This window comes from Oxyura jamaicensis, chromosome 3 (assembly GCF_011077185.1).
Source record: "Oxyura jamaicensis isolate SHBP4307 breed ruddy duck chromosome 3, BPBGC_Ojam_1.0, whole genome shotgun sequence".
In the NCBI taxonomy this organism is placed as follows: Eukaryota; Metazoa; Chordata; class Aves; order Anseriformes; family Anatidae; genus Oxyura; species Oxyura jamaicensis.
In genome coordinates this window covers 20,722,763-20,736,434 of record NC_048895.1, presented here as the reverse complement: position 1 = coordinate 20,736,434, position 13,672 = coordinate 20,722,763, and the positions used below count along the sequence as shown (strand labels likewise).

Genomic DNA, 13,672 nt, shown 5'->3' with positions numbered 1-13,672 from the left:
GACTGTGGGAAAGCACCCAGGGGAAGTATACTTGCCCTGTTCTTGTTCTTCCCTGTTCTTGGTCACTGCTGTAGAAATAAAATGGGTCGGGAAGGACCTTTGGGCTGAATCTGTGGTGCTGCTTGTAGAGAGGCCAGGCAGCTACTCAGCAGGCAGCTCCGGGACATATGCTGACCTGAGGAGCTGAGCGATACCCGAGCTGGTGTAAATGAGCTACCTCAGATGCCAGAAGCAGCCAGTCCTCTGGCTGCATGGAGGGCTCCTCATCCTGGTGCCATCAATTAGCCTGTGCTGAGTTTCTTGCTGTCATCGCTGGGTTGTGCCCAGTACAAAGCCAGCTTGTATAAAAGCCTTGCTATACCACACTATTTGCTGTGTGGACATACCCACAATCTAAGTGCGTACAGCGGTACACCAATTATTTTGGTGCAGTCTGCAAATATAAAGCTGCTAAATTCTCAGAAGTGGGGAAAAGGATTCCAGCTTCAACTCTCACTTTGTTTCCATTTCCTATTTACTCATTTCACAGGTCTGATGATTTTTCTGAGTGCCAGCTCTAATACGCTTAGCTTGGAATCTGAAAATCATTAGCTTTTTTTTTTGGTTCACACATCACTGTCAGCACTAGTAAAGCCATGCAGCCTGAACTGATGCTGTATCAAGAATAGAATCTGGCATATTCTCTTTAAACTGTGTTGGCTCTGAAGATCTAATAGAAGTGAAAATTAGTAAATAACTATTTTTATCACTAAAGTCAGCAGTTGTGACTCAGAGTGTCCACTACGGAAATGAACTTTGAGCAATAAGATTTTTTTCAACTATTGTCACTCTTCATCTTAACTACACTTTAAAAAGTAATGATGTCTATTTCATAAACAAATCTGATATTGATGCCTTTATTAGCTAGTGAAGAATGTTACTAAGTATTTCTATGTAAATTAATATTCTTGAACATTTTCATCATGTGATACTCAGCGTCTCCAGCTGGGGGCACTGGGCAAACATAGAAACATGGCAATGGCCAAATGAATGAGACTAGTATCTAGTCCTGTGTACTGCTCACCAGTTGAAGAAAAAAAAATGGATGAGATACAATTGCCAGTCTGGATTTAGATTTTTTTATTTTATTTTTATTTTTATATATATATTTTTTAAGATGACGTAGACTTAGTGTTTAAAACTCTTTTCTAACTAACAACTGTACAGTTTTATTTTCATTACCCATAAATCATCCAGTTTCTTTGGCAAAACTAATAATAACTGTAACTTTAATGCCACCCCTTAAGCAATGACTTCACATTCTTGATGGGACTAGGCAGAAAAGTTATTTTACATTTAAATTTGTTGCCATTCCATTTCATTAAATGAATGTCTAGAGTGAATCCCTGGCTTTGCCTACCTCCAATGTTACACTCATTTACATCAAAAAAGTAGATGTACCTTATTAGTGTATAGGGTAAAACTAAGCATGCTTTAAGGTCTGCATGGACACACACAGATTTAGTGTCTAAAACACGACCTAAGGAGAAGATACAAAGTCTTATTTAGTTCACGGAATATTAATTATTCTATTAGCAATATGTCATAGAGACCAGTTGCTTGTGTAATTGGGTGATTTCAAATGATATCATCTAAGGAAAAGATTATAAAATACCAGTTCAGGAATTCATTACCCTAATTTTGTTGATAAGATTTTCTAAAACAAGACAGGCAGATGATCTACACATTTGAAAAATTGGAAGTGAATAAAGTATTCAAAAGTAAATTTGATAAGTATGGGCGAATGCATGAAAGGATGAATAAACATGTTGGCACTGCAGATCTGTAAATGAATATACCAATAAGAATAAGCATTCAACATTGCCAGGTTTATAGTAGCCTAGATCTTCCTTCCAGCTGATATTTTTAACTAGATTTTGCAATAATGCGGTGGATTTCCTGGTCCCTGGAGCTCCTGGCCTTCTATCTGACCTCTGTATTACAAGTTATGACTGCTTGCAAAGGATTGAAGCCAAAAGTTTTCGTCCACATCACCGGCTGTCAAAACACAGGGACTTCTGTCTGGGTGTAGATACTTAGTTTTGGAAAGGCAGGATAGAACATTTTGTTCATCTTTCCTCATGCTCCTCCACACACACACCCGCACACACAAACACACACACAAAAACAAGCCAAAGCCCTATCTGTGCAGTACTGCTTTAGTATTTGCCATATCACCATAGAAAGCAATCAATAAAGCAAAAGTATTAAACCCCTTAGGTAATAAGAAAGCCAAAACAACTGGTGGGTTACAAGGTTTAGAAGGAGTTCTAATTTCCAGTGCTTTAATCTAAGCCCTAGGATGCAAATAAGAAATTAGCTGGAATTCATTATCAACCTTGTAATGACAAAGCTTTGTCAAAGCTTTTTCACCTTGACTATCAGTGAACAGTATCAATTTCATCTGATAAGATGCTTATTGTTGAAAACCTACAAGATGTGTCTGCTTTTATATATATATATATATTAATGTTTCTTTAAGAAGATGAAGTTGCTGCTGGACCTGGAAGCTTAAAATGAATTAAATGACACAGGAGTAAATATATATTAATTATTTTTTATTAAAGTATCAAAACAAACTTGAGAATAGAAAACAAACCACTTTTAATGCATTTTAGAGGTTCTCCTGAATAAAGTATACTTTTAGAAAACTCATGCAACATACTGCTCCTGTCTAGCTGCTTAAACACGCTTTCGTGGACATAGTCAAATTACCTTGAGTACCATCATTTCTACAGTAGCGTGCAGGAGCACGCATGCACACACACACATACACACAGTAGAAAGCAGCTGTGTCTGCACATATAAAGAAATAAAAATAGATTATCTTCTGACAATAGTAGTGGTACTGTATTAACATTTGGCAAGCTAAGTACATAACATCAAGCAACATAAACATGACGCCTGCGTCAACAGTGATACAGTTAAAAGCAACCATACAAATTCCCTAAAGGAGAGACACAAATTCTGTCATCATATTCTAGTCTCTGGGGTAACACTTTATAACAGTACAGGAGGCAAACTCTTGTCTGCTGGTATTTGATGCACTGAAGGCAAAGCCGAGGTGTATGATACCACAATGACGCCTCAGTTTTGTACTCCCATACAGAAATCAAATACCAATGAAAATCATTTGGCGAGTTTACTGTTAACATACTTCATGTAAATCTGTTCTCTGACAAACAACTGGCCCAACTCCCCATGAAACTTTCCCTCTGAGCCAGTGAAATCGCAGCAGAGGCTCCAAACTCTGCCTACAGGACATTAGAAAAACTCTCATTGAAATCAATGGCAGCTCCTTCCAACATACAGAAAGAAAACAGATTCTCAGGACAGAATCAGACCTAGTGTGTTGTCTTTTTAATACATTCACTTTTCAGATACATGAAGTACATATCTTTTAAACACGATATAGGACATTACAATATATCCAGATCTTAGGAAAATGTACTAAGAAGTTCTGTTGCAGAATATAAAGATCATATAAGGATCAGGTATGATATCTGATACACTCAGCATGGACTTGTAGAGTAAGAAGCTTGTGGCTGAGGTATCTGTAAGTTTAGCCTTTAGAATAAAACCACAATTTCAACACTGCATAACTGGTGTAAAATATTATGTACTGTAAGCTCCATTATTATTGTCTACTTCATTTAAATTGTGACATTGAGCAGCTAGACACCACTGAACAAGATACAGAATTTTGGGAGGCATAATCTCTGTACCCAGTCATTCAAGATACTCAGGACCTCATCTGTGGAGATGATGAAGGATAAGTGTTTTAAGTAGTGGTGTCTCAAATACAACTAGTGAACTTTAGGAATATATAATATTAAACACCAAGAGATAAAAGTAAAAAGACAGCACAACACTTGTGTTTTCAGTTTTATCTTGCTTGCAGTATTTATTTACTCATTACGATATTAGTGATAAATAAGGATAATATTTTCTTTTACAAAAAAAAAAAAAAGGATATATTTCATAGGATTAAACAATCTGAGAATTTCACAGAAACATCAGACTTTAAACACTCGTAGCTCCAACTGTTTTGTCCAGCAGCTCTTCTACCAGTTCAAAAACATCTAAGGTTAGTATTTAATAAAAAATAAGAACAGTAATTCACTACATCAAAACTCGTGTCTGCTTTAGATTCTAAGTAATACTTTTGATTGACTGTAGTTGCCACCCAAATGTAAAATAAAAGTAGCTGCAATCATAATTTTTCCCTCTGAGTCATCTGGCAAAAGGAAGTAATCCTGACAAGGATGCAAAAAGCTTTGTCAAGACCTTATGCCTGTAAGAACTATCTGTATAACCAGACCTACTAAAAGCCTCTTCTGTGATTGAGGGTTAAGGCTTGTAGGATTAGATCCTAGACAAATATATATATATATTAACTTTTCATGATTCATGAGCCTGTGATTCAGTTCTGCAGTTCTTTGCTTGGGCAAAACCCAGATAAAAATCCCTTCATAATTAGATTCCTCTTTCCAGTGGGTCTAATTCACCCAGTCACAAAATACTCTCCTGAAATGCAAGGAAAAATTACAGTCCCCAAAGGATGGTAGGTGGGGTTCCAACTCATAAAATATGAACTTAGCCACATGGAATTTTGCAAGAAACATTTCTTTGTCACACCTACTAGACTTGTCAAATTCAGTCTCTGAGATGAGTCATAGAAAAAAGCTACACAAGTGTTGTGAAAAAAAAATTTACAAAGCTTAATTGGAACTAAAGGCTTTTTGTGTGTTTGTGTGTGTGTGTTAGGTTAGAATGCAATATTATATGTCAGTGCACTCTGCCAGAAACCATCCTCCTGGAAACTGCAAAACTTTAAAAATACTCTCAGTCTGCTTTCCCTACCAGCCACAAGGAAAGTAGTGTCCATCCAGCACAGCTGTCTGTACCATGTGCATCATCAGCAGTCATAGTGTCCTAGCACAAACGTCGTGAGTGTAGATACTGTATACTAGCAGAGAGCTAAATCTTCTGAAGCTGTTGTCTGTAGCTCCTAGGAACAGCAAGTATGACAGGTGCAAAACCTATATTTGAGGCAGAAGGCTCTTCAGTTTCACTGAGACCATATCTTCCAAGGGGAAGAACCACTGTCAAGCCAAAACGATCCTTTCCACTCAAGAAAGCAATCTGCCCTTCCTAAAGGCTCTTGACTAATAGAATCCTACACATTAAGTCAGATCCTCCGTGGATTCTGGTAGCTGTTAAAAACATACTACATATTTCCATCTTTGCCATATCACTTAACCTTGTAATGTTCCTTCTTTGATCTGTTGAATAAAAAGATTCCTTTCATCTTCAGGTGTCCTTCCATTTTGCGCCCGAACTATACAAGTGGGTCTGTGAAGATTTAGCATGTATATCAAATGCTGCTTCTCATTCTTTAGCTCTTCAATCTGGGCTTTTAATTCCGCATTGATAGTTTCCAGCTTTTCTGATTCCTAGTCACAAAGTACAGACACAACTATTAGACGGAGCATTTCAGATAGTTGATTATCTAATAGTTGCAGGTTTTTTATTGGTGGGAAAGCATATGACTAGCTGAGAAAGAAATTACATGTCCTGTAGGGGTGAAAAGATACGTCCCCCAGTTGATAATAGCTTAAAAAACAGATTGACAGTTGCCTTCTGTGGCCTTCTGTGTAATGAACATCAAAAGCCAAATTCAGATTTACATTCGCTTACAATGGCAGGCATCCAAAGTAATGTTTCTATCTTCCGTAAAATTATTCTGAACTTTTGGGGTCAACAACTGATGCCAAATTATCAATGCCACTTACTAACTCCCTGGTACATCACGTCACATAGCTGTAAACCTTTGTTAAGGTAGCAAAGTAAGAACATAGATTTTTTTTCTGAACCCCTGGATACAGCAGAGAAGACAGGCCCAATGCTGCTGTAATATAGTTTTATATCATGGCAGATCAGGTGAAGGCACTACTAGGGTCTCGGGATAGAGAACTCGGGGCTAAGCTACTGTGTCACTCTTTTCCCAAGGAAGTCAGAGATTACTTGGGGTGTTTCTAGGCTGTTGATCTCCACAAGGGATATTATATGAAATGAGATTTTAATTCTTTTGGTGTTCAGTTTGCATGTTCAAATTATTATTATTCCCATACACAAGAAAACAGTAATCTCTTTTCACTTTTACCGTGCTTTCACTTTGTCCCAGTTTTAACCAGGTTTGATTTCAATATATGGTATATTCAGTTTTTATAACTGAAAGTTTGAAGGTTTTACAGAGTTTTTGGTGACATCTTTTTGTATTTCCTACTAGGAGAGTACTCCTGTAATATGTTTCTATTCAGGATGACAGATTAAAAAAAAAAATCATCCTGTTATTGACGTTATGACAGATCATAAAAATAAAATAAAGCCAGGCACTTACTTTCTGCAAACATTCTGTTTTTTCCTTCTTTTTGTTTCGGCACTTTGCAGCAGCAATTTTGTTCCTTTCCCTTCTTCGCTTTTTCCTTTCATCCTCTTCAGGAGAAAACTATCCCATAAAGAAAGATACATGCAAAACATGAGCCTCAGGAGGCTCAGACCAAGGTATAGCTATTTCCCTAACTTCATCTGTTTCTTCAATTTGCAATAGGAATGTTTTTATTTGAGACTGTTGTCTTAAATTAAAAATCTGGTGGCTAGGACATGGCACAGCCATGTCCTCCTCGGTGTAGCCCACACAGGGTCCACCCGACTGTCCTCATCGAAAGGGAACTGCAGTCGCCTTACTCCAAGTGCAGTCACACACAGGCAGGGAAACCAGATTTAGCGCTTGCTAATCTGTAACATTGTCCTTAGCTCATAATTAAAAATAAAATATTAAGCTATAGGCTTCAACAGAAATGAGAAATACCGTAGGAATTTACCAGAAGCACAAAACAGAAAACCAAGCAACAGGCTTAAAAGGATCAAATAAACTAACATGTTTAGATGGTGGAGAGGGTTGTTTGTATTTGACATAATTACTGCTCTTCTGGTGAAATTTGCTTAGAGACCTAACCATTCACACTGAAATGCTGTATAAAGAGCCGTACCTCTGTTTTCATGACTGATGTTTCAATTGGCCTTTCAGAAACAGTCACCGTATCCAATGTGGAAGACATTCTGTGGGACTGACGTTTATTTTGGATGGCGAATCTCAGTTCCTCTTTCACCAGTGGGGTTAAATTTGTGAAATCATCAAACCCCAGTGACCCTGCAGGGGACAAAGTGGGAACAATTGCGGAGGCGCTGACTTCTAATGCAGATACCTGGCCTGAGTGTTGGACCATCATTTTGCTGAAAGGTAAAAAGAGATAACAAGAACAGTCTTTCAACAACTTTAGACAGGCAAACAATATCTCCTAGAGATATATTTCATATTGTGAAATAGTACTGTATTTCTTGCATTGCTTCAGCCCACATTACATATGAAGCCTCATCACTCACTAGAGTCAAGCAATTAGGAGTTTGGTCATTAGTACAACCTTCTGCTTTAGAGTAACTTCAGGATGGTATTTTAAAATAATAATCATAGCAATAATATTAACACATCACAAAATTTCTAGATCTTTCTGAAAATTAATGTGGAGAAAAAATTGTGTACATGTAGATCTAATGTTGAGTTCTAAACCAGGAATGTGTGGCCAATGAGAATAGAGTGAATAGGAACAGTAAGAGAATAAGGAACAAATATCAGAAAGCAAATATTATTACTATTTAAAGTACAGAAGGAGTATTGCCATCCTCACAGCTATACCACCACAAAATTGCAGCTTGAAATGGGCAGAGCATGTGTTTCTCTCAGCTACATTTAGGTAAGGCTTACAGTTCCACCAGAAGCTGAAGTTTGTTAACCAAGACAGAAAGAGCACAAAATGCTCATCATGCTTGGTTTTAGACAGATATATTAATACCTGGTTATAAACTCCTGAAGAACAGTTCACAATAAGAAGTGTCAGAAAGGTGGAAATCTATACGTGCTCTGGTGCTTCCAAGCACAAACTGAATTGGAGGGCAAGAGTCACAAAAAACGTAATGCCATTTGTTTCATTCCTTCACCCTTGTAAAATCTGAAACTGTCCTCATCTGCCCTCAACAAGAGGTTTTAAATTCTTCAATATTTATGGTCAGACCTCCTGCTGTTATAAAAGAGTGTAACTGCAGAGACTTCAGTGGAATTACACTAATGGACACCCATGGAGGAACTTCATTTCTTGTAGTTTTCCCAAGGAAACGAATGTATTTGACAGTGCTTTCTACTTTCCCCTTTTTAGTCATTCTCATTCATTTTTAGCCAATTTTGGAAATGGGAGAGAGGCCCCCTATAGAGAGGCCCCCTATATGCTTTGTGAAAATCAGTGACCCCACTGAGGGAGAAATAGGCAAAACTCAGCAGTCAGCCATCCAAACACCACGGGCAACCTAGCTAGCAGACGCGCACAGCTTTGCACAACGCGAACTATCTCTCACTCAGAAGAGGCGAGATAAGAGGTCTGGAAGTAAGCTGAGCTTTTTTTGTGGGTGGCCCAAGGGCCAAAAGCTGCGAATCCATGGGAAAACAGATTGTATTACCTCCCCTAACCATAAAGCAACTTTTGTTAATTGGATTTTACTATATTGCTTTTTCTGTTTTCCTTGGTGTGGGGGTTTTAGGTTGTTTGTTTGTTTTTATATCTATAGGGGTAATTACAGTATGCGTTATCTCTTCTTGATTAGAACTGTAAGAATTATAGCAAACTCAATTGTAATTAACTTAATGCAGGTAAGCAAATAGTTGCCTCGGGGTAGGGCAATGTGGGTAAGTTAAATTTCCACGTGGGCAACCCAAAATTGTACAGTTCCCTGTAAGCTACCTCTGTGACCCGGCAAGAAACGTTCAGGGTCACGTGCCTTGACAAGAAGATAGATTTCGCTCAGAGATATCTAAAAATACACTGTAAATCCATCCTGGTACAAATTAGAGTAGAATCTGCCTCATCGCTAAATGAGGTAAACATAAAAATCTGAAGGCTGAGAACTGCCAGTTTGCAGAAAACTACATGTCCAGCTGCAAAAGTTTCCTCTCTTTCAGTCTCAGTGACCACAGAATGGCCAAAGATTTCCCAGGTCCTGGGGGTGAAATCCTGGCCCCACTGAAATCCAGAGGAGTTTTTCTTTTTTGACCTCAGTGGAGCCAGGATTTCACCCATAGCTATTAAAGATGAGGAAATTATTAGGAACAATTTGTTATTCAGAAAGACCTTGGGAAATTTATGTAATTCTCTTTAGAAAGCCCCTGCTCATGAGTCACATTTGAAGTACTGATACAGTTTAATCCTATAATCTCAGAAAGATAGCAGTTACTCTTTCCCAAGTCAGAAACAGCACTATAGTTTCCAACTAAACTCCTCCCAGTGTTAATTATCATTTATCAGCATTCATCCACTTGACTCATTTAAACGGGCCAATTCTGGATGACACCAAACCCCTCATCGCTAGCACAAGCTTCAGCCCTGCTCACCGACCGTTAATCTCCTTGGCTCCCGCTGATGGCTTCATTTGACAAAGTTAATTTTGTGCAATTCAATCAAACCAGGAGTCTTAAATTAGCAATGAACCCATTTCTCCAGCGTACAAAATAATTAATTGGGCTAAGCATTTCCCAGCACTGGTGGTTTGTTCATTTACTTTTTGGCTTAGGTCAACTTTTAATTAAAGTCAGCGGTAGCACCAGAGGAACCCAAGAATGTCCATGCTTTAGTTACATCTCTGAGCAGTTGTGTTAACCCTGTATTTCTGTTAGTGCTGGGTGTCTCACGAGCACCAGCAAGACCCTGCTACAGTGTACTCAGGTACACTGCTTGGTCTGTTACTAGTTTAGAAAAAGGGAAAGGGATGGTGGCCACCGGGAGGGGAAGCCCAGGGAGGGAAGTGTCCTTGACTATAGAAACTTGCTGCTGTCCTGCCTGACCAGCTCACTGACCTTCCAGACATCCTGAAAGGCATCTCCACGTACTCGACTTTATGGAAGGGAGGGACTACCAGGCGGCTGAGGCTGGCCTGAGGGTTTCAGCCATGAGCTGAGTTTGGCAGAGCTGTGGCAGTGAGTTTGTGCCCTGGGGCTCTTTGGGGCAGGGCTCCAGCACTGTAAGGTCCCAGGCCATGGGACCTGAGATCATCAGGAGCCACCACGGTATGGATATCAAAAATATTCAGCCTCGTGTCAAAGCTATGTGGTGAGTTAGGCAGGTTCTCTTTTCATAACGACAAGGCAGACGTTGTCCAGTTTTGGAGGAACAGGTCTCCTTTTCGAAATGTTTTACAAGAACAAAAATTAGAGTTTGTTATTAGAACAGGCAGCAGCTTGCCCTTCCTTTTCCCCCATTTTTGCCCCAATTCTACCTCTATCAGCTCTTGAGAGCAGCGTGCCATTTTTTTCTGGGTTTGTAAAGCAGTAAGAGTATCTAGCCCTAAACTGCAATTACATCTGGACTTTCTGATACTATCTGTTTACTTCGTTAGCCCATGCACATAGACAGCAGCTCCAGGCTATTTTGAGTACTTCTGAAGTTACTGAAATTGAAGGTGCCGAACATTTCACGGACCTGACCCATAAAGGCACAGCTTGTTCCCGGTGTGAATTAACACTTCATTGCTTTCTCCTCACTTTCAGAGCTCTCCAGAAGAGAACAGCTTCTCTGTTACCGGTGCCCTCCAAACTCAGGTGGGCTCAAAACACGGTGTTCCCCCCTGCTTTTCACTTGTTCTTTTGTGGGTGACTCTTCCCACCCACGTCAAACTTTCACATCTCGCCTACCGGTACTTTCATTTCGGGACCCAGCTCCTAGCTGTGCACTTCCACCGGTTAAACGCAATCTTGCTTAACCCCAGTATTAAAACCGACTGCTTCGAGTCTTTCCTTTCCTGCTCAGCTGCAGCTGGCTGGCTGCGCCTCTCGGTTCTGTTTCTTTGCATGAATTCCTTTTCCTCTGGTGCTGATGCAACAAACCCCGCTAACCATTGAGGTTAATCTTAAACAGCATTAAGAGCAATTACAGTTCACAACCTCCGTGCACGCCGCTTGACCTTAAGCTCCCTGACATCCCCCATCACTCCCGGCTCATTTTCGGCCGCCTACCGGCAGCCCGAGCGCTGGTAACCGGGAGGAAAATCCATTTCCGACAGGAAAACTCTCTGCCCCCCTCGCCGTTGTGCCGTGCCCGGCCGGCTTGGCCAACATCTCCCCAGCCGAGCTCCTGCCCGTCGGGGCGGCGAGACGCGGCGGAAAGCGAGCCCCTATCCATCTGCTTGTCCGTCTGTCCATCTGCTCCCCAGCTCCCACCCGCCCCTCGGGGATCCCCCCGGCTGCCTCCGCCGCCCGTCGGGGGTCTCGGTGCCCGGCCAGCCGGCATCTCCCCGCCGCCCCCCGGCACTGCCCGGCCCGGGGGGGGGGGGGTTCCCCATACTCGGGTCTCAACCGGGAGGGGTCCCCCACACTCGGGGCTCACCCGGGGAAGGGTCCCCACGATGGGGGCTCAGCTGGGACGGGGGGATCCCCGGAGGCTCCGGGCAGCGCCGGGCGCGGAGCCGGCTCAAAGCCTTCCACCCCCCCGCCCCAGCACGGCGGTTCCCGGTCCCCACGCCGCTGCCCTACCTTCCTCGGGCTGCCTCCCCGGTGCCGGTGCCGGTGCCGGTGGTGCCGGTGGTGCCGGTGCCGCTCGTCCGTCGGGAGAGCAGCGCCCGCTGCGCGCTCCCCGCGCCTCTGCCTGTGGCCGCGGTTGCATCACCCCCCTTATATAGCCGAGCGGGCAGCGCTGGTATTTACTCTGGCGGCGAGTCCCGGGCTGATGTCATGCTATTAATAGCCTCCCCGAGAGAGATGGGCGGCCGCCGGGGGGGCAGCGGGGCCCGCGGCGGTGATGCAAGGCTTCCCCGGCACCGCGATCCGCGGGGGGGCGCGCCCACGCCGGCCGGGACGGGACCCCCGGCAGCCGCACAGCCGGGGGGACGCCGCGGAGACACCGCAGGGACCCCCGAGGGACCCCAAAAGGACCCCCGAGGGAGCCCCGAAAGAGCCCCGAAGGACCTCGGAGAGACACCGGCGAGACCCCCGAGGGACCCCCGAGGGACCCCCGAGGGGCGCGGGAGGAGCAGCCGCCGTCCCCGGCCCCCTCTGCACTCCCTTCCTCCCTCCTTTTTTCATCTTAGCCCGGACTTTGGGGAAAGTAAACTAAAAAACTAAAATGAAACCGAGTCTTCGTGACTTGAGGAAATACATATATATATATATATATATATATCAAAGTCCTTTCCGTATCTCGGAAACAGTAAACGTAAGTGAACACCGTGTGGTTTCCGACAGGACTGGAAAACGTGATTCTTCCTTACATAAAAAGTTGTTTAACGCTCCCCCCCCCCCCCGCCCCCCCTCCCCCCCGCCCAGCATACGCGCTCCCGCCGTGCTGCTTGAGATGACAGCTAGAAGTTGGCTTTACACCCTGAAGAGGAAGACTTTGGGTTTTACCCTGAAGGAAACAGGAAGGACCTGGTTAATGAAATTACAGAAAAGTAAAAATAATAATAATTAAAAAAAAAAAAAAAAAAAGCCTTCTCTTAAACAACAACAGCACATGATGTTGTGATTCCAGGGAAAACCAGAGTCCCCATAGGAGACAGGGACATATGGTGGTGGCTGTGGTGAAGGGGGTTTTGTTTTGTTCTTTTTTGTTTCCATCGCTTCCTGGCTTGTGCAATGACAGGACTCGCCTCCTAACGGCCCCCAAAGCGCTAAAAAGCACTTACCCAAAGCTGGAGGAGCTTAGGGGGAGCTTCGCACAGCGTTACCCAACGCACTGCCGCCCCATGCCCAACGCATACAAACCCATCCTTACGACAGCCTTCGGGTCTCCCCGCTCAGCTCACCAAGAGCCTGGGGACGTCCCAACATGACCAGTAAACCCATTCACGTTCTATAGGCATACCCCGATCGAGTGCCCCAACCAGTTAGTTAATTTCATCGTGTTCACGTGGCTGTACTGTGATAATTGGGGCTGTGTCTCAAGTGGTGCTTTCTGGGATGAATTAATTCCTTGGAGCATTTCATCAAGGACGTTGGTTTCTTGTACTGGTTTGAAAGTCAGACTGGCTGCGTCTCACCTCTGCTTGTGCCCGCATGGGTGTGTGCATATATATATATATTTATATATATGTAGAAACGTGCACATCAGCCACACCGACAGGAACTGTAGTCTCAGCTTTTTAAATGTCACAGTGCTAGCGTGCTCACCTTTGCAAACATAGGGCTCCTACTTTACATTTAATTGTCTTCTTTATGTAAAGTGCAAAAGAAAAGGAAAGAAAAGGAAAGAAAAAGAAAGGAAAGGAAAGGAAAGGAAAGGAAAGGAAAGGAAAGGAAAGGAAAGGAAAGGAAAGGAAAGGAAAGGAAAGGAAAGGAAAGGAAAGGAAAGGAAAGGAAAGGAAAAAGAAAAGAAAAGAAAAGAAAAGAAAAGAAAAGAAAAGAAAAGAAAAGAAAAGAAAAGAAAAGAGAAAAAGAAAGTGAGAAAGAGAGAAAGTGAGAGAAAGAGAGAGAGAGAAAGAGGGAGAAAGAAAGAAGGAAAGAAGGAAAGAAGGAAAGAAGGAAAGAAGGAAAGAA

The 13,672-nt window shown here is 42.6% G+C and overlaps 1 protein-coding gene across 3 annotated transcripts in view; it reads right to left on the bottom strand.

The window, feature by feature from the left end:
* Positions 1–2,576: 2,576 nt before the first annotated feature.
* Positions 2,577–13,672, bottom strand: part of ATF3 (activating transcription factor 3) — a 27,173-nt gene continuing 16,077 nt past the window's right edge. The window contains exons 1-4 of one of the 3 annotated variants that reach the window (XM_035322224.1): positions 11,675–11,813; positions 7,095–7,255; positions 6,443–6,550; positions 2,577–5,495 (exon numbers count right to left, since the gene is read on the bottom strand). In XM_035322224.1, coding sequence (XP_035178115.1) covers positions 5,298–5,495; positions 6,443–6,550; positions 7,095–7,255; positions 11,675–11,804 — 597 coding nt within the window. In that variant the 5' untranslated portion in view covers positions 11,805–11,813 and the 3' untranslated portion in view covers positions 2,577–5,297. Of the gene's footprint in view, positions 5,496–6,442; positions 6,551–7,094; positions 7,339–11,674; positions 11,814–13,672 lie in introns of those variants that run through there. The other 2 variants (XM_035322225.1, XM_035322226.1) reach the window with 2 other exon arrangements.